Here is a 19,446-nt window from a genome sequence, read left to right as displayed (position 1 = left end):
TAAGCAAGCAGCAGCAAACTCACTTGTTTGGCAGAATCAAACTTGATTGGGTTCATTTGGTAATTTGTGCTTTATTGTCACATGTGAAAGCATTGATGAGTAAAATAATAAACACCTGCGTGTCTAAAGGTTTGTGAACCGTGTTGAAATGAAATGATTTTAGCTTAAATCTCCACGTTTCTCATCTATTGGACCCAAACTGAGATGGATGCCACTGAACGTGAAACACACTCTTAGAAAAAGAATTTATTTGATTTATTCACAAGAAAACCAAAGGCTTTAAATGTTGAATTCCTGAAAATTCATAACGCCTTTCTCACTTTTCTTCATTTACACACAAACATATAACACTACACATGTAGTCTGCGTTTGATTGAACTTCTTATTTTCACACAAATGAACGTTTGAATCAGCAATCTACGAGAATCATCCACTGCAAAGGAAACGAAAAGCGCTTTGACACACGTCTATAGATCACAAATGGCAAAACCGCCACAACGGAATTCCTCTTCAGCGTTATTGCAAACACACAGAGTAACGAGGTAATCAACACCCGTCTCATGTTTAACTTAAGACTTTATTACCCACAATATCAAAGAAAACACCTGCTTCTACAACAGCGCTCTTCACTCTGAACTTCCACCAAAACAGCCTGAAAACATCCACGATTAAACACAACATCAACCAGAGTCATTGAAATGAAGTTACAATTTGCAGGTACCGTCAGAAGCTGGTGTTCACATTACAGCTGCACAACCTCACAGGTTTGATTTCTCACTGCTAAATAAGATTCAAGACAGAGAATAAATAAGGCCCGCCCGTTTTCATTTAGAGCATGCTGCCAGTGAGGAAGTCAAATCACACTTTAGGAATATAGAAAATACACAATGTCCATACAGTCGGCCTGCATTTCTTGCGTGGGATCGGTTGTTGCAGCGCCTCAGAGGTTGATGTATTGAAGTAAATGGGGGCCGCGTTTGACAACAAAACTACATCAGCACACGTGCATCTTTACTAAAAACGTACCATTTGAAACACTTCAGGTAGTCGTGGACCTGCACAAGCAAGAGAGCGAGTGATTTAAATGTGTTTGGGAATAAGTGAGCGTACGACTGGATAAATGAGACTTATACAGCACAAGTTGTGTGAGAGTTCATAAACAGATGTTTTGATAAAGTTTTGCTGTTGTTAAACGCGACCTCCATTTACTTCAGTTCATCACGACTTTACTCAGTTTTTTGATCCTCTGTTAACCGCATGAGAGAAAAACGTTTTCCCTAAGAGTTTAAAGTAACAAACGGTGAGTAATTGACATACAAATGCTCATGTTGGGGGTGAAATATTACTCTAATGTGATTCATTTAATTTTCAAAGCTTTACAGAATGAGCTTGTTCAATTTTAGTTAAAAAAAAAAACAAGAATATGTGACTGATGCTTTAAAGCAGTTGGTGGCCAGCACCAAATATAGCGATCATTCTCTCAAAGACATCTGAAGCACTTTGTCTTTTCGTCAGTCTGCAGGATGACTACATCGGTACTCCCTTAACTGCATAGTGTGATGCTTTACTTTTCCAACAATCATCTGAAGTTAGTTGGCTTTAGAATTCAAGTTTTTAAAAATCACATTCATATATATATATATATATATATATATATATATTTTACGGGCTCCAATTCGGAATAAAATAGTGAAGCATTCGCTAACATTCCTCTCATTCCTGTTCAAGTGCACATCATGAAAGGATATAAGAGACTGAAGGCTATATTGATTACAAAGCAAACACACAGGGCAGAAGGGAAATAAGTCTACGGGTCGGGACAGTGTATTTAAACACAGGTGGTTGCTTCCTGTCCTATGAGAGGGCCGCCTGTAGCCCGTGTTGTGTGGGACAGTGTGCTGTAGTCTCGGGTTTGTGACCAATAAGGTCGCGTTCGATCAGCAGGTGCTCATTGATCCCCGTCAGCTGATCCGTGACCCCCCTCCCCCGAGCTCCGGGAGCAGATGTGTTTAAGGTCACTTGTAGTGCTCACCGGTGGGAGGGAGTGAGGGAGAGTAATCGTCCCCTGACTGAATAAAAAGGTGAGACGTGGGACTCTTTGACCAGGTCTACTTGGAGGCAGCGGCAGGCACGCTGATGGAAAGCGCCCGGCGCGGGGCGTTGGAGACTTGCCGCTGCTGGGACAGGAAGGACTGGCCGGGGGACAGCACGGAGGAGGTGCAGCCGCCGAGACGGGACTCGATCGCCAGCTTCTGAAAGTTCAGACTCTGAGGACGAAGACAGACACATTTAGAGCGTCAACTCTTTCTTCATTAGGAAGTTAGATGGTTTGAATGTAGATTGTGAATTGATGTCTTCGTTTTTTAAGGCTTTTATTGAATCTGTTCTTACTTTTACTATGATTGCTTGGTATAATAACCTGAACATCAGGGACAAAAGACACCCAGGCTTTATTGTGAAGGTGGCTGTAGGTTTCCCACAGACCTCCTTGACAGCTAACTTTCCCCAGCAGGTTCTCTACAAGACCAGGTCTACATTAGGCCCGATCACAGGATGCATTTACTGTCAACTCTGTACGCTCAGGGATTGGATCTTGCTCGCATTGGGATCCGCTCAGCCAGACCACATGCGGACGTGTGCCGGCTCGCATCGGGTTCAGATCTCATTGAGGTGTAGACAGCATGTCGACACAATCTGGACAATGCAAATCAAGTTTCCCATCCGAGGATAAAGAAAGTGACTGAACTGAACACTAAAGCGGGATGAACATCAGATAACTGGAATTTCTTTGACCTTGTTGTACCACGCAGTGACGACCAGCTTCTCCTCATACTCTCTCAGCTTGGCCTGCTCACATTGACGCTGCAGAGACAGATCAATGAAACATGAGTCAAGTTTGACAAACTATCAAGCAAATCTTTAAAACAAACAACGATGTATGTTGTGCTGTGATCCGAGTAAAAAGGCTGATTTACTTCCAGGTTGACAATCTGCTTGTCCCGATCTGCTAACTGGTTCCTCAGAGCCTGGATCTCAGCGGTGGCTGGGTTCAGTTTAGGATCCAGCGCTCTGATAACCTACAAGATCAATATTTATCATATATATATACACACAACTCATAAACAAAATGTCCCGTTGTCAATCAGATACAAGTTAAACAATTACCTCACGTTCCTCCTCCCAAACCTTCCTCATCCTTAAACCTCTTAAAAATATATTCTGTTCATCTCATCACAAACAAAAAGGACTTTTCTGATCACACAAAAAGTACATATATATATATATATATATATATATATATATATATATTTTTACTCACATTGCGAGCTTTCTCCAGGTACATTTTGTACCTCTCTTCCATGGCCCTCATGTCATCGTCCTTCTTCTTCAGAGCGGCGTTCAGCTCATCCAGCTTCAAGGCTTAGAGGCAATGAAGACATGAAGAGGTTTTCACTACAGTCATACTGTTGCTGCTGCGTTGCAGAGGAAGCTACACAGAGAGAGAGGAGGCTACGTTTATTCTCACAGGTCTGAGTGTTGTCAGGCTGAAGGTCCTCCAGCAGCTCTTTCTTCTTCATGATTTCGTCCTGAGCCTCGTTCAGCTGCACCCTGAGGAGACACAAGCTGTTCCTTTACCTCCCTCTGCTGGAGGACACGTGCTTTCATCGCACATCTCTCATCTCTCAACACGAGGATTGACACATAATTCACACTTACATGTGCGCATCGAGTTTCCGCTTCAGGTTTGACTGAAAAAGAAAGAAGAAGAAGAAATGTAACGCTTCTAAAACGCGTAGATTTGATTAATTGTGCAACGTAAAATAAACACATTTGAAAACAAATGACATCTAAATAAGATTAACTTTTAGTCTGAAAACACGCACTAATGTGATTTCCTTCCATAATGCCATGCCAGCACAAAGTCTGAACAGCGTAATAAGATTAACTGCGTGTGTGCCGGCGCTCCGGGAACACTCACATCATCAGGTTTGGCCGCCTGACTCTGCAGAGCCTTCTGGAGGTCCTCCACCTGCTGCTGCAGCTCACTGATCCGCTCTCGACTCAATCTGCAGGTTGAAGAGGACGGAAATATTAAGAAAAGGAACACAATACATCGGCACACCAAACGTAGCAGAGGTAACATCAACCCGTAAAATATAAAATGTTTCACTAGTCCCGATATACATGCCACATTTGGGGAGTTTTGGGATATGATAAAGCCCCTAAAAAGGCGATTAATTTGAGAGAAAAATAATAATAATTCCTTCAGTTTCAATAGGGCCTTTGTGGCCCGACGTTGTCGGTGCTCGGGCCCTAAAGACAGAAAGGCCTTTTGGTGGAAGACGGGTATGAATGTGTTTACCTGTTCTCCGTGTCCAGTTCGCTGCGTGTCTTGTGTGCTTCCTCCAGCTGACTCTGTAGTGCAGCGATCTTCTCCCTCTCACACTCCTCCTGCTGCACTCTCAGCATCTTGTTCTCATGCTGCAGCCTGATGAACTTCTCTCTGAACAATCACGCATACAAGGTCAGTAACACACACACACACACACACACACACACACACACACACACACACACACACACACACACACACACACACACACACACACACACACACACACACACACACACACACACACACACACACACACACACACACACACACACACACACACAGAGTGAGTGTCTCTTACCTGTACTCGATGGGTATTAATTCAGCCGCCAGGTTCTCATGGCTGGGGCTGCTAGCAGGAAGAATCCCTGCAGGAGGAGAAGTTTCTGCGCTTTAGAATATCAAAGTGGCAAAAGTCCTTACTGTGAGATACGACCATCCAGTCACACACCTGGCTGGGAGAGCTGGTGCTGTTGAGCCTGAGTGCATCGCAGCTCCTCATTGATCTCCTTCAGAGAATCTCTCTCGATGATGGTCCTCTGATGGAGGCGAGGCGAGTTTATTCATACAGCACATTACAGCAACACGGCAATTCAAAGAGCTTCACATAAAACATTGAAAGCGTCGAGAAAGTGCAACACGTTATAAAAAGACATTGAAATACAATTAAAAACAGTCATTAAACAGCCAAAAGAATAGAACATAAAAACAAGATCAAATAGATCAAAACAGAAAAGTCTTCAGACTTGATTTAAAAGAACTGAAAGTTGCAGCAGACCTGCAGTTTTCTGGGAGTTTGTTCAAGATGTATGTAATCTGAACGCTTCTCCATGTCTAGTTTTTATCCTTTAATCCTTGATATATTCTTCAGTGATGTGTCTTAATGTGGCTGTCTGAGTTCAGGACGATACCAAACCGTCTGGTTTGGTCCGTGGTTTTTAAACGCCGACTTTAAATCGTTCCTACTACAACAAATTCAGGTGAAAGGGAAAGATATGGGAAAACAACAGTCCAAATGATATTAAAAGGATTTTACCACAGCGAGAGCACAAACTAAAAATAAATCCATCTGCCCGACACATTTCAAAAGCTGCCTCACCTCCTTCTCCTTCATCACAGTTTCGTGCTTTTCCTCCAACTTCTTCATCTCGTAGGCCAGGTTGTCCGCTCGCCGCGACTCCTCAGACAACCTCATGTGCAGTTCCTGGACCTGACCGACAGCAAACCAATAACAGGAATACGTTGAATAAAATCTGTACCGCGTGAGAGATTCATAACATGCGGACTGTCCCTCAGCTCACCTGTCTCTTGTAGGTCTCCAGCTGTGCGCGGGCAGCGTTGGCCTTGCGCAGTTCTTCTTCCAAGCTGACAGTGTTGTGCATGTAGGTCATGTTGTTCTCCTCCAGCAGCTTCATCTGCCTCTTCAGATCACCGAGATTCTCCAGTTTGCGTTTGTATGTATCCACCGAGGCCTCCAGCGTCACCACCCGATCCGAGCAGTTCCTACAGAATATGAACACAAGATCAACAGCAAGAGATATCAATGAATAACTGATTTCAACTGCTTCAGGAAGAAGAATGTTCGACCTTCAGGTCTGATCTCTGGTTTCTCCACTCACACGGATGGACAACTGTTACATTTTGGAATATTAAATTGTGTTGATGTTGTTTTCCTGCTTCTTTTTGGTTGTATTCATGCAAGAGGTGAGCCTACTGCCTCAAGGCCAGTAGAGAAACCTTGTTTATTACAGTTTAAATACTTGATCAACCTGCACTTCCCCACACACACACACACACACACAAACCTCAGAACGTCCAGTTCATCTTTGAGGGCTCGGGACTCTTCTGCCAGGCTGGTGAGCTCGTCATTACGGTGCTGCACCTCGATCAGCTGCTTCTCCAACTCTTCACAGTGGATCCGGTAGTCATCCTTAGCGGCCTCCAGCCTGAAAGACGCACGTGATCGTTCAGACTTATGCGAACACGATGCAGGTAGCCACCGCGGTAACATTCAAGCAGAACGTGGGCCACACCTGAAGTTCTCCTCCTGCACCGCCTCCAACTGTTGCTGCAGCTGGCTGTGTTTTCTTCCCGAGGGGGTGCTCGGGTCGTCGAATGTGTCCAGCTGATTGGCTCGGTCCGTTAGGACGTCATTCTCAGCCAATAAGCTGTTCCGTTCCTCTTGCAGAACAGCCACCTGTCCAGGTACAACACGCTTTAGAGCCACTCGCACAAAGGACGCCATATTAACAACGTCAGAAGGTGTAGTGCACATATTGAAGTGGGGTTGTATGAGGTACTTATCCATAGCCTACAGTAGATAGTGGATGGAATACGACAAACTAATACTTTTTCTATTTAGTAAATGTTTTGTACTATATTGACTTTCTCTTATTGCTCTTCTATTTGGCACTGGTGTCTTTGGTTTTACTTATTCTACACATAATACTCAATTGTTCATATTTGTACTGTATTGATTTTTCTTCCGTTTTAATCTTTAATCAATCTGGCACATGAATAAAGATGGGTCTATTCTTAATACGCTGACTATAGATCAGTACCTCAAACAAACCCACTTTAAATAATCCAAACTATCCATTTAAAGGTGAAATATATATTTGTGTCAAGTCAGCAGGAAGAATATGTGACATAAAATCTGTCTTTGGTGAATTATTTCATGCAAAGCATCAAAAGACACATTAGAGATAACGCTCTTCCTCTCCCAGCGGTTAAAGCAAACAGTTCAGTTAATCCATGCTGGAAGCAGAGCACAGACAAAGAGCACTTTAAGCAAACATGTTAACACACGGTTAGTTAGTTTCACTTCTCACCCATCATTTACATCCTGTTATTTACAGACAGACACCGGACTATTAGTCTGAGATTAACTTGCCTTGGTTTTAAAAGTCCTGCTTACAACAACATGACTACAAACCATCAAAACATCCTCTAGAAGTGATACGTTTCAGTAGTGCTGGGATACATCGTTCAGAACATACGTTGTATGCAAACTAACACGATATTATTATTATAAATAGCATTACAATGTACCAAACTTGTCAAGAACACCACAAAATATTAAACACACACTGCGTTTGTCGTCTCGGGCAGAGTCCCGACTGAGCCGTCTGTTAGCTGAGTTAGAGAAAACGTTTGAGCAGCTGGTTTTAGACGGGTTTAGTTCGGCCGCGTCGGACTTACCTCGCTGCGGCCAGAGACGAGCAACACTGGTGACAGAACAAATCAATCTGTCGAGAGTCCAGTTGAACAGTTGATCAGAGCCTGAGCTACATGTAGTCTGTACAGGGCTGAGCGAGGCCCTCGAGCTGTGGCAGAGGATGGGCTGGTTGCCACAGTGGGACCAGCCCAGACTCTAAGCCCACAGTCCTTCTGCCACAGCAGCTCCAGACAATGGAGCCAAGCATCACAGCGAATTACACAACTCCTGTTGATACTGTACCACAGCCGTGTGTGCATAGACACGGATATCTGACTATCGGCAAACCTATAGAAAGCACTGAGGCTACACAGCTGTAACTACATCATGTTAATGTTTTGTTTTTCTGGAGGAACACTGAATAAGTCCTGTATTCACCTGGATGTCCAGCTCTTGACAGCGTTGGGCTAACGCTTCCTTCTCCGCCAGGAGTTCAGTGAGCTCCTCGAGGGCTTTCTTCAGCTGCACACGCAAAGGAAACGCAGAATTAACCAACACGTCACACAGTCACACAACTGCTGCAATGCAGAATCAGAAGTCTCAGAAGGCTTTTAAACACACAGGATGCGTATATGTATATATACAAATATATGAAAATAATCATTACATTAATGAGAGATTCTTATTTTGCTCCTATTTGAGTGGTTTAAGTTATAGTCAGAAAATATTTTGTGGATTCTTTTTTAAATTCACGTCTTTACTACACAGCAGAAAGTACTGGCTTTGTTAAAACAAAGCAAGATCTCCCAGTTAGGAATCTCTGACCTGCTGTTCCAAGTCCCCCGACAGTTCTGCTCCAAACGGGACCACGACCTCTTTACTCATGAGCTGAAGAGCAAGACATGGCACTGAGTTAATCACACACACACACACACACACACACACACACATTACAGTCATTTAGCAGATGCTTTTATCCAAAGCGACTTACAATAAGTGTATTCGACATCGGTATTCAAGAGAACTACTAGTCACCACAAGTCATAAGTGCGTCTCCATTTTTTTAAACAAGCATCTAAGAGCATAAACCAGAGCAAAGGTACAGTGCATATTCGGATGGACTGACCTCCTGGATGGCTGTCATGACCACATGCTGCACAGACTCCTCCAAAGTCATGATGATCTGAATGTATTCTGTCAATAGAACGAGAAGAGACACTCATCAACTGCACACAGTGACCGCGTGGTTTATTAGGTTAACGTAACACTGCAGTCATTGATTTCCCAGCCGGCCCGTCTGATGGGCTCTTCTTTTGTCCGAGGCTTGGCAGGGCAATAAACCAAACACTGTTCACACTCGCGGGCCTTAACCCTAACAGGATTTCTGATGGGACAATCCCCCTCTCCATCTGCACTGCACACAGCGCACGTTTACCATCGGGTATCCGTTGGTGCAGCCACGTACCTTGTTTACGCTCACATCTGACAGCACAGCCCAGAACGAGCTGCAGCAGCCTCCCCAGCTCCACGGGGTCGGAATGCTCGGCCGCCACGGCCAGATCGGGCAAGCAGAAGTCTGACATCTCCTGGGCTAAGACCTGATGGTACAGAGACAAGACAGCAGCCTGTGACTTCAAGAGCTCAACCTGTAAACAGCTGTGGATGTAGAGTTTCGCTGCAACTAAGAGGATTGACGAATTAAACATGTTAGCTGTGTTTATTTAGCAAATTAGATGCAATAATTGTGGCTGTTTTGTGTAGCAGGCTCAAACTGCTTGATGCTTGTTTTGCTCTCAACTGCTCGGCTCCTGGGGCTCGGAGCTACGTCAACAGTGCAGACCGCAACTCCCACAAGAACTGAACGAACACACGAGAGTCTCACCTACTCACAGTCATCAGTGGTGCAAACACAACCTACCTCATTGTAATAATCAAGCACCATCTGAAGGATCTTCTTCAGGTTGTTCATCTGAGATCACACACACACATGAGATTAGAAAATGTTATCAACTTAGTTCAGAGTCAAAATAGTAGTTATAGACAAACTCACAACAGAGACTCACTTCAAACATAATTGATGATCATGCCGTGAAGAAATCAAGACTTTTCAAATGTGCACAAGTGGAAATGTGCCTTTTTCACAGCAGACTTTTTCACCAATTAACAACATTAAATGTGCTAAATTAGATATTCAGAGCAGAGTTAGCTCTGTCAGCACTGTGGCCATTGTTAGCACTGAGGCCAGTGTTAGCACTGTTAGATATAATGTCTGATGTGAAAGAGGGCAGCATGGAGAGAAGAACAGCAAACAGGGAAAACACAGTCAGAGCCAAACAGAGGGAGACAGAATGGCGTGCATTTACGTTTCTCAACGACGTTACATGTAGACGACATATTAGGACAAACATACATGTACACATTTCACCAGAGGAGTCAGAGCGCGGGGTCAGAGAGCGGGCTAAGGCAGGAGAAGCACCCTTTGGGCAGGAAGGAGGTTAGTGTCGAGGGTTGAAGCAAACAGAGGATTTAGCACACAAGGGACCGGGGGGGGGAGGAGGGCGACGACTGCACTGCTCGTACCTTCAGTCTCCAGTTGTCATGAACATCTGTTTTGATGCGGCCGAGCCATCCGTCAGAGAACCATGCTGGGTCTCTGCAGCACACAGAGGGGAGCAACAAGTAAGGGCAGATTCTAGATGATGCTCAACGTTTGAGCTAAACTAGGACTGGCTGTAAATATATCATGTATCTGCAGAGTCGCCAGATATCGTGATTAATGGGGCGGATCTGCATAACCTACAGTATGTTGTATTCCTGCAGGTGTGTGTGTGTGTGTGTGTGTGTGCTCTCACATTTGATGCAGTGCCTGTGATATTGCTGCTCCAGTGGTCAGCTCCTCCACCGTTCTGCAGGGCGCAGGAGTGTTGAAGGTCTGCAGCTGAGAGGCACAAAACACAGCATCACCACAAGGACTTTGACGTGTATATTACACTGTGGTATTACTTTCTTTACTTCAGTCAAAGATGGGAAAACTTCTTCCACCACTGCTGGGAACGTTTTGTTCCCTAGTTGGACACAAAAGGTTTTTTGGAATAAAATTGTAGCTGAACCCTGATGTGTCTCACTAGATCAAAAAACACAATTCTCCCATAGAAACCCATTCAAAACACAATTCTCCCTTTATTACAGCATCAAATCATGCTTTCTATTATGTCAGGCTTTCAAAATGGTAGTTTTTATAATTTGTCCAGCAGTTATTTCACTGGTTTAGTTTCACATAAATAGATTAAATGCACAAAAATCTACGTTGTTGTTCATTGTCATTTCTCAGACTGTGAAAAAAAACACTTTGTATACAAAATATATAGTTTTTGGCTAAAAACAACACAGTTGCATTATGTAAACAAACTGGAATATACAGGGATAACATTCTGATTATGAATGAATATGAGGAGGAAGGAGGAGGGGAGGAGGAGAGGAGAGGAGAGAGGAGAGGAGGAAGCTGGTCATCTGTATCACGTTTTCTCTATTTAAAAAAAATGTAAATCAGTGAAAGTGGAAACAAATAATATTTATATTTTAAAGTATTTTTTTGACGCGGACATGTTTGTCCTTTCAGGACATGGTAGCAGATTCTGTCTTTAAAAAGTGAAGCACGCGGGTTAATCTAACCTCTAACTTAGTTGTAGGAACCGACACTGTTGGTCAACAAGGTAACTCACGTGGCTTAGAAGAGGATTTAAACGTCAGATGAACCTGGCACGAGATCTAATCAGCCTATTATTAACCCAACGCTCATGGAGCCACACGCCCGTGAGGAGGTGCAGGTGCAGCATCGCTACGATAGATACATTATGGCTAATTATTGCTGGTGTTAGCTTCATTTATTCACTTATATAAGGTTAATAATAAGAAGACATTCCACATATATCTCCCGGTTAATTGGATTACAACTCTATATCCGACGAGGATCGACTAAACTGAAGGATATCGTTGTCTTTGTACCTTTAAAACTGTTAACTTTATATATTTATTAGCCTGCAGTGCCTCAAAGCTCCTCACGTTACGTTACTGAACGTTAAATGTCATATCGCACCCGTAGTTCCTTGTGTCACGCGACACATTCCCATTACGTAAAAATAAGAAACTCACCCATATTACGAGGCTCTCAGACAGCTCCGTTTTATTCGCCTCCATTTGTCCCTTCTTAGCTTCAAAGCTAAAGTATTTTCTTTCACCTGTCACCAACGCTCTTCCGCTCTTTTCCTCTGCATTTGACCTCACCTGCTGCCAAAAAGGTAGCTCTCCAACGACAAATACGTACACTAGAGAGCCGCGACGGCCGCTCCGCCATTAAAATAACGTAAAATGTACGCGAATGGTGCAGCTTCTTGAGTTCTTGCGCTTGCGGGCTCCAGTTGAGCTGAAAGTGAGTCGTATCCAATCAGCGTTGAGATCTGGGAAGATTGACGTCCGTTAAACCGCGCCTTAGCCAATCAGTGAGCGTGATCCTCGATTCTCATACACCCCTTTGAACTGGCCAAAATCAAAAACATTTCTGATCTGTGTGATTATAACATGGCTTCCCCTCATAATTGATGGATATGTAAGCATGGATTTATACAGAATTTACACAGTTAAATGTGTATTATTTCATGAAATAAATACTATTTTGTTACGTTACAGCATTTAAACAAATGGCTCAATAAGACTCTCTCCTCAGTGAGGTTATCACGTTATATATATATATATGTATGGATTTAACGTGTTGTTTAAAAATGTTACAACCAAAACCATGTAAATAATAAAAGAAAGGCTACTGAAAATGGTATATATGACAAAAAAACAAATACATTTACAGCTCATATCAAACTACTTTTCTCAAAATTGTTTATTTCAAGAAAATTAGTTTTAATCGAAAAAAAACAACATTAATTCCATTTTCTCTTTGCTTGGCCTCATCTTCTCAAGTGATAACATTTGCTCAACCAACATGAACTCTTCATCGCAGTTTGTTTCACGTCTGACAACCTGACACACTGTAAGAGGCTACGTAACCTCACCCTATAGCTAACACAAATAATAAGCCTGCACAGCCGGTTATGCAGGTATTGCTGGGATTTGGATATTGAATACAAAACAGAATGTTAATCCCCTTAAACCCTGAATTTATAGGCTTCATTAACGACCAAGAAAGCCTTTTCTGTAATAAAACCTGCCCTCAGTCAACCACTAATAAAACTCGGCAGCACGCCAACCATTCTCTGAATATAAATCATTTCTCACGTATGCAATGAACCTCCTGACGTTATCCATTTATACGTCTCACGTGAGGGTGTGTAATTGAAATTCAAAGGCTACTGAGTGCTTTAAGTCACTCCAAGATAACAAACCTCACAGGCGTCACCTGCTCTCTGAGCAACAATATGGAAAATTCCAAACAAAGCTTGTAGAGGATGAGACGTATCACATGCAGCCTTATTACATATTCAATTTGAATTTAGTTGAATTTAACACAAAGCATTCCTACATGTCTCTTTAGGACAAACAGCTGAGTGATCACTGAGCGTATAGTTATTATGTCACACACGTCTGAAGTCAGTGTGTGTGTGTGTGTGTGTGTGTGTGTGTGACCTGAGACTGGACCAATGTGGGCTGCAGGGGCGTCCTCTGTGCTGTGTCTAGCTGTCTGTAGGTGAGCATCAATGTTTAATCTCCTGCTCTCTGTCACTACCAGACCCTGACCCTCACTGACTCATGTCTGCTATTTTTGGATGACCTGAACCACAGGATGTGTCTGCAATAGCTGCCACGGAGAACTCTGTGAAGGTTATCGCATCTTCACTCACTGTTTGAAGCATTAAGAGAGAGTTTTTTTTAAGGGGAGACAGAAACACTCATTCATACACTGGTCAATTTCAAGATTTTAGGCTGTTTTGCTTCCTCAACAGTCAAAAACATCCAAAATACATATTTAGGTGTTTATTTTACTACTTTGTCTTTGTGTCTGTAGATTTCTCCTAAAATATATATAATCTTAATGTGAGTAATGAACAGGGAATAAAGGCACATATTTGATAATGTAGTGCCTCATTTGCATATTTGAACATAACATTTCAGAATACTTGTTTTAATGTCAGTAACAGGTTTCATGATGTTATCTATTAGTTGAACTTTTTACCCCATTGACAAGCGGCGTCTCCCCTCCCCTCAGCAAATTTATTTTGGGAGTTTTATTGCATAATTTTGAGTCATTTGACCCAAACTTTTACTTTATGTTAATGATAACAGAATGTATTAGTAGTTGAGAAGTGTGCCTTCATACTACAGCGGTTCTACGAGAGGCCGAGGTGTCTCTCCGGTGTAGTACGGTGTTAATGTCACAACCAATAGTTTACGGTAAGAGTGGAATTATACAAAGCGGGGCTGTTAGCAGAGTAAACTTTGGGTAAATGATTGGCGAGGTCAGATCTAACCTACTTAAACACAGCGTGGCTTTCATCTGCCGGTTTTCATCTGCCCCCCCCCTCAAATAGTTTGCCTCTGACCAGACTGAAGGAGGTGGGCGTTTTTAGATTAAATGATTGTGATACTTTTAACCCTCAAAGTCTAACATTTCGTAAGAGAAGCACCGCCAACGCTTTATTGATCTGATTGCATTACTGCTCCTTTAAAGCAGGAAGAATCAGAGACCAGCTGATGTTGTAAGGTGTAGTTGATCATTAACAGGCCACTCCAATTTATTTTGAACAGTGATGCTGTGAGGCAGAACTTCACTTCCTTCTAGGAGACAGTGACTACCTGAGGCAACACTTCACTTCCTTCTAGGAGACAGTTATACCTGCTCCTGGCTCAGCTATGCGGCCGTACCACAGCTCTCAGTCCAGGTGGGTCTCGCCTTGCTGCGCGTTTGGCAGCATTGAAGGGTTCGTGTTTGTTTGTTTGTGTTTTTTTTTTTTTGAGAACACAAGTTACGTTTTGTGCTGCAATTGTACTCGTTAGATGATTGAGGTTTTGGGTTGAGGGATGATGTCAGAAACAGTGAGAAATGTTCAATAGTTTGTTTTTTATCAGTGCATTTAAGAGCTGCACAAAAATGAAGTTCAACCAGATTAAACCACGACAAAAACATGTTTCGTCATGTCAAATAATGATTAGTTAATGACCCGTTTATCTGTTTCGATGACCGGCCTAGTTTCACAAACTGATAACTGTGATCACTGTAAATATAATCTGCTGATAAAAGCCAGATTTTGATGCTGAAGTTGTTTAAGATGCCTGCTGAAAGCTTGATTGTATTTGACTATTTACATCATTTCACTATTGTCCATCCAACATATTGGTCTTGAATGACTGCAGCTTTCAAAGCATTTGGGTAAAAGGACTTTAACGCAGCATTCAATCTGTCAAACCGCTGCAGTCAGAGCCTCAGAGCATCTGCCAGCCACAAATAGAAAAAGAGCTGAGCTCGATCAACCGTATCTCACAGTTTAGTTTAGTTTCAGTTTAGTTTATCATTGTCGCCCGTGTGGTGTCACGCTGCAGGCCGGACCGTCTCCCCTCTGAAGCTCCAGCAGGTCAAGACCACCTCGGGTCACCCAGATCTGCAGTGTGCACACCCGAGCAGACAGCGTCGACGTCAACGAGCCGCCACAAGGTGAGAGTTTCACACTCAGTAAGCAGCTGCAGCTTCTTCAGTCTCGAGGTCTTGTCATTTCTGTTATTTCCCAAATTTGTCTCGAGATCTTTAATGAACAGTGAAAACAGGACAAGCACACAGGCAGTAGAGAAGACTAATGCTGGAAGGCACTCCTGTGCGATGATTATTATTGCTTTTATTATAAGGGTCACAGGCTGGTGGAGAGAGTTGCTGCCAGACAAATGACGATGACCTCACTGTTAAGAAACAATAAAACAATATAAAAAAGAAACCTGTGCCAAATGGGGCGGGAAAAAACAAGTAGCAGGGTCCAAACGGACAGATCTGCTCACAGTAGCATTATCAGTCAAAACGTAATAAGGAAATACATATATACAGTATATATGTATTAAATATATATAAATGCAAATTTCAGATCATCATCCAAGGACTCAGGCTCATTAGCCGTCATATACATACTCTACCAATTAGAGGCTCCTCTGTCTATTTACTTTGTTATAAGTTGTTAACAAGGGGGACAAGGGACAAAAGCTCCACCGAATAAGAGATGCAACAGAAAACGCAGAAGGCAGTGTATTTCTTTAGAAGTCTGAGGAAGAGCCTGGTGCTTGAAATGTTAAAATCCTTCTAACTTTGTGTGCAGATCTATCTGTTTTAACTCTAATAATCTCACTGTGTACCTGTCTGATCCCAGACCTGAACCTAATCACATTGTATCGTGTAGCTTTTATAATTGTTTGAAATGATCTCGAACACAATATCAGGAATACTAAATTTGGCCATATATATACGGTTCTGCTTCATATTTTCTTCTTCCTCTTTCCTTTTCAATTTGTCCTATTTCCTCCTTCCTGTTCTCCACCTCTCGTCCCTTTTGACTTTTCCTCTCATCTCTTTAGGAAGCCGCACAGTCGGGTTCCTCCGTAAACCGAGACTGTTGTCCAGTCTGCTTGCAGACGGCCAGCTTCCCAGTCCGGACCAACTGCGGCCATTTGTTCTGTGGTACGAGAGTCATTAATGTGTTTATATCGTTGATCCTTCATTGGCTGATCGGCGTAGCGTCAGTGTGTCTCGAGCCTGGAAGGTTCTGTCTGATCGACTCTCTATAATTAACTGTTGCCAGAGTTTTCCAGCTGTGCCTCTCACCTGACAGCTTTACTCAAATCATTCTCCTCAGAGGTGTCCGGTTAGATAAGATGAAGAGTCACCTCCAACAAACACAATCCAGTAGCTGTTCACAGATTTAGAGAGCTAGACCTCAGATGAAATTCAAACCGTTAAGTTCAAATTCACAGAAGTAGAGAACAACTAATGAAAATGTACAATTAACCCAAATACTGAATGTGCAACTGCAGGAAGTTTGTGTCAAACGAGCAATTTGGATGAATTTTAAGCAGATTATGAGGTTTCCTCAAAGTCTCTATCTGGATTCTGGATTTTTCAGTCATATTTTTTTGTCTAATTCTGTGTTTTCATCTCCCTGATGCTTTGCCATTGTTCTATTAGCTCTGTGGTTGTTTTAACTGCAGATTCTTCAAATGCAATGTTTAGCAGAGAGGGAAGGAAGGTTCTGTGAATATAGCTTGTGTTCAAGTTTGTCCCAAATAATAATCAGAACTTTAAAAAAATAAGAAATAATGTCACTTAGTTTTCTTCTCAGGAATGAATGTAATCCTGGCATAAAGGACAAATAGATATTTTAGAAAAAGTGGTTTAACACCCTTTAAAATCAAGGAGGCCTCGTGAAGCCCCCTTACTGGTTGGGAAGCAGTGCATTATGGTACAAACTGTTGAATGTTACAGCAGATAATATAGTGTTGGTGTATGTGTTTGATTCTGCAGCTCCTTGTCTGATCGCCTATTGGAGACATGGGTCCTGGTTGGATGCAATCAGCTGCCCTCTCTGCAGACAGAAGGTACATCCTGCATGGGCCCATGAAAACAAAGTCCACATTTAGTCGGTCGAACTCAGTTTTAATTTGAGTCTAACTTGAGTCAACGTTTTAGTCGTAAGTCATCTGACTGTCTCCACACAGCCAGGTCAGAATGAGCGTTAAACATGGAATAAAATGTTTGTGGTTTTCCAGGTCAGTGTGCTGTGTAACCTGTTCAACGAGACTCGATCGGACCGTCAGTCAAAGGAAGTTCTCGGGGAAATCACAGACTACAACAAGCGTTATTCTGGAGCCCCGCGAAGGGTCAGTAATACTTTATCTAACCTTCTTAGGATCTGTTCTTACAGTCTTTCCTCAGTAGTTTTCCCCTATTCTCCACCCTTTACCTGTGTCCGTATCGGGTGATGCAACTCTCTATTACAGCCTGGTGAGAAATCCTCCACCGTTCCCTCAGATAGTAGGTTTGGTAACAGGAACCTCAAGGATTTATGGTCCGATACAACCAGTAACTCCAGACAATGGAGGTATCTGGGTAACACACCGAGCTTTGACACACCTAGCTGCCCTACTTAGGACGAGTGTTACCTTTCCTTTGAAATACGTGCACGACTGATTTCCCACGTGGATCTCCTTCACATGCTCTTATGATGAAAAGATGGGTCTGTTTGCGAAAAGGCGGAGTTGAAGTACACTGGTCTTCAAAGTATAGCAGCTGAATTTTGAGTTTAAACATACATTTTCCACACATTTTTTTATTATAGGAAATACATATTATTGCTAAAACGTACCCATGCATGTCCTATAGCAAGTCTTCTTTTTGTTGTAAAAATATCAAATGTTTACAAGACCAAACCCTAAAATATGACTTTTTAAAACTGCATTTGTTGTCTTATTGTTATATATATTGTACAATTCTCACTTTTAAGGAGACACAAGTACAGAAACGTATAAAAAGGAAATCTTACCCATCTTCTCTTCTTCACACTGACCCCTCCAGGTGACGGACTACCTGTGCGACGCTCCCCTTCTCCTGCAGCTACTGGCCCGAAGCCTGGGCACCACCGGAGGACTCGTGTGGTTGTTTTTCTTCAGGGTGGCCCTGTGCTGCGTGGGGACCGTGGTGTCCATCTCCTCCGCTCCTCAGGACCCCGCCTCCTCATCGGCAAATCCCCTGGAAACAGACCCCTCCCTGCATGGACTGCTGGGGGTCCTGGATGACCTGGTGGTGGTCATCCTGCTCCTCATCTGTGTTATCAACATCAACCAGCAAATGGCGCCAGAGAGACGAGGACACTCGGTTAATGCTGCGACCTCAGGAGGAGTGATGGGGAGTTCACTGTAGACCAGTGGTTCCCAAACTACGGCCCGCGGGCCGGATGCGGCCCGCCTCCACATTTAGTCCGGCCCCCTGAACAATACCAGAGACGCATTATGATTTTTTTTCAGTCTGCACAATTAATCGAATTTTAATCGCGATCACGATTTTGGCTGCCACGATTAAATGAGCATGATCGTCTGCGATATTAACGTTTAAAATACGTGCTCTGCTACATATCAAATCAAACGCTTCCTGAATCAGCCAACCACCAGGGGGCGAACGAGATGAGAGCTGTCATGCGCGCACCCTGTAGAAGTAGAAGAGTAGAAGAAGTAGAAGAGCCGAGAGACGGGAGCTTGAAGGACGAGTACTTGTGCTTAATTTATTTACACGCCGGCATGTCATGTCTGTCACTACATGGTCGCGCGTTTTCAATTCCCCTGCTCTCTGTATCGCGCACGGCGGTGTTCCGCCCCGATCCGCGCGCACGAGGCAACAGTCGCTCTGCACATGCACCTGCGCGTAGCACGCACGCACGTAGCACCCCCCTAGTTGGATTAGCGGATACAATAGTATTGACAACAGCACAGTCCAGGCCTGTTTGTAAAGGGTTTACAGGGCCTATGTAAGAGTGTTATCTAAAATGCAATGTCATCCAGTTTGCTGGTTCAGCTGTGGTTACAAATTCTTATTCTGTAAGTTTAACTTCCAGAGGCCTGGAGTGTTTGGTTGGGAGTAAATTGCAATTTCATCCTTTATTTTTTTACCCCAAAAAACAGTTTAGTGTCATTTTTAGTCCTATTACAGTACTGACACGACAGCTTGTCCTGAGCTTGCTGAAACTAAATTGCTGCCCAGTTGGAGGACAATGTAAATACTTGATATCATAAGATATGTTTTTGTGTAAAATAAAGAATATTTTTTGACTTAAATGGCATTTCTTTAATATCATATGACACACTACACGCTTCTGCTGTTTTATTATGTATTTATTTGCAAATTCCATTTCTAAGAGTAACACTG

The 19,446-nt window shown here is 43.0% G+C and overlaps 2 protein-coding genes across 2 annotated transcripts; one reads left to right on the top strand and one right to left on the bottom strand.

Annotated features, from left to right (window-relative positions):
• Positions 1 to 221: 221 nt before the first annotated feature.
• On the bottom strand, positions 222 to 11,829 carry hook1 (hook microtubule-tethering protein 1). The gene is given in 24 exon segments (XM_079158292.1): positions 222 to 2,267; positions 2,794 to 2,862; positions 2,976 to 3,077; positions 3,320 to 3,420; positions 3,527 to 3,609; positions 3,718 to 3,749; positions 3,980 to 4,067; positions 4,364 to 4,504; positions 4,695 to 4,761; positions 4,845 to 4,932; positions 5,493 to 5,603; positions 5,695 to 5,896; positions 6,199 to 6,339; positions 6,427 to 6,590; positions 7,595 to 7,626; positions 7,629 to 7,641; positions 7,989 to 8,072; positions 8,376 to 8,438; positions 8,677 to 8,744; positions 9,016 to 9,148; positions 9,469 to 9,519; positions 10,131 to 10,203; positions 10,403 to 10,488; positions 11,703 to 11,829. Coding segments are annotated over 24 exon segments (2,196 nt in total). The 5' UTR covers positions 11,748 to 11,829; the 3' UTR covers positions 222 to 2,108.
• A 2,514-nt stretch (positions 11,830 to 14,343) lies between these two features.
• On the top strand, positions 14,344 to 19,283 carry LOC306694580 (E3 ubiquitin-protein ligase RNF170). Its single transcript, XM_079157487.1, has 6 exons — positions 14,344 to 14,437; positions 15,096 to 15,207; positions 16,110 to 16,212; positions 17,053 to 17,126; positions 17,298 to 17,408; positions 18,103 to 19,283. Exons 1-6 carry the CDS (start codon positions 14,409 to 14,411, stop codon positions 18,445 to 18,447), a joined length of 774 nt encoding a protein of 257 aa, XP_079013613.1. The 5' UTR covers positions 14,344 to 14,408; the 3' UTR covers positions 18,448 to 19,283.
• The last annotated feature ends 163 nt before the right edge of the window (positions 19,284 to 19,446 follow it).

This window comes from Pholis gunnellus (genome assembly GCF_910591455.1).
Source record: "Pholis gunnellus genome assembly, chromosome: 4".
NCBI lineage: Eukaryota > Metazoa > Chordata > Actinopteri > Perciformes > Pholidae > Pholis > Pholis gunnellus.
This window is presented reverse-complemented; position numbering and strand designations above follow the sequence as displayed.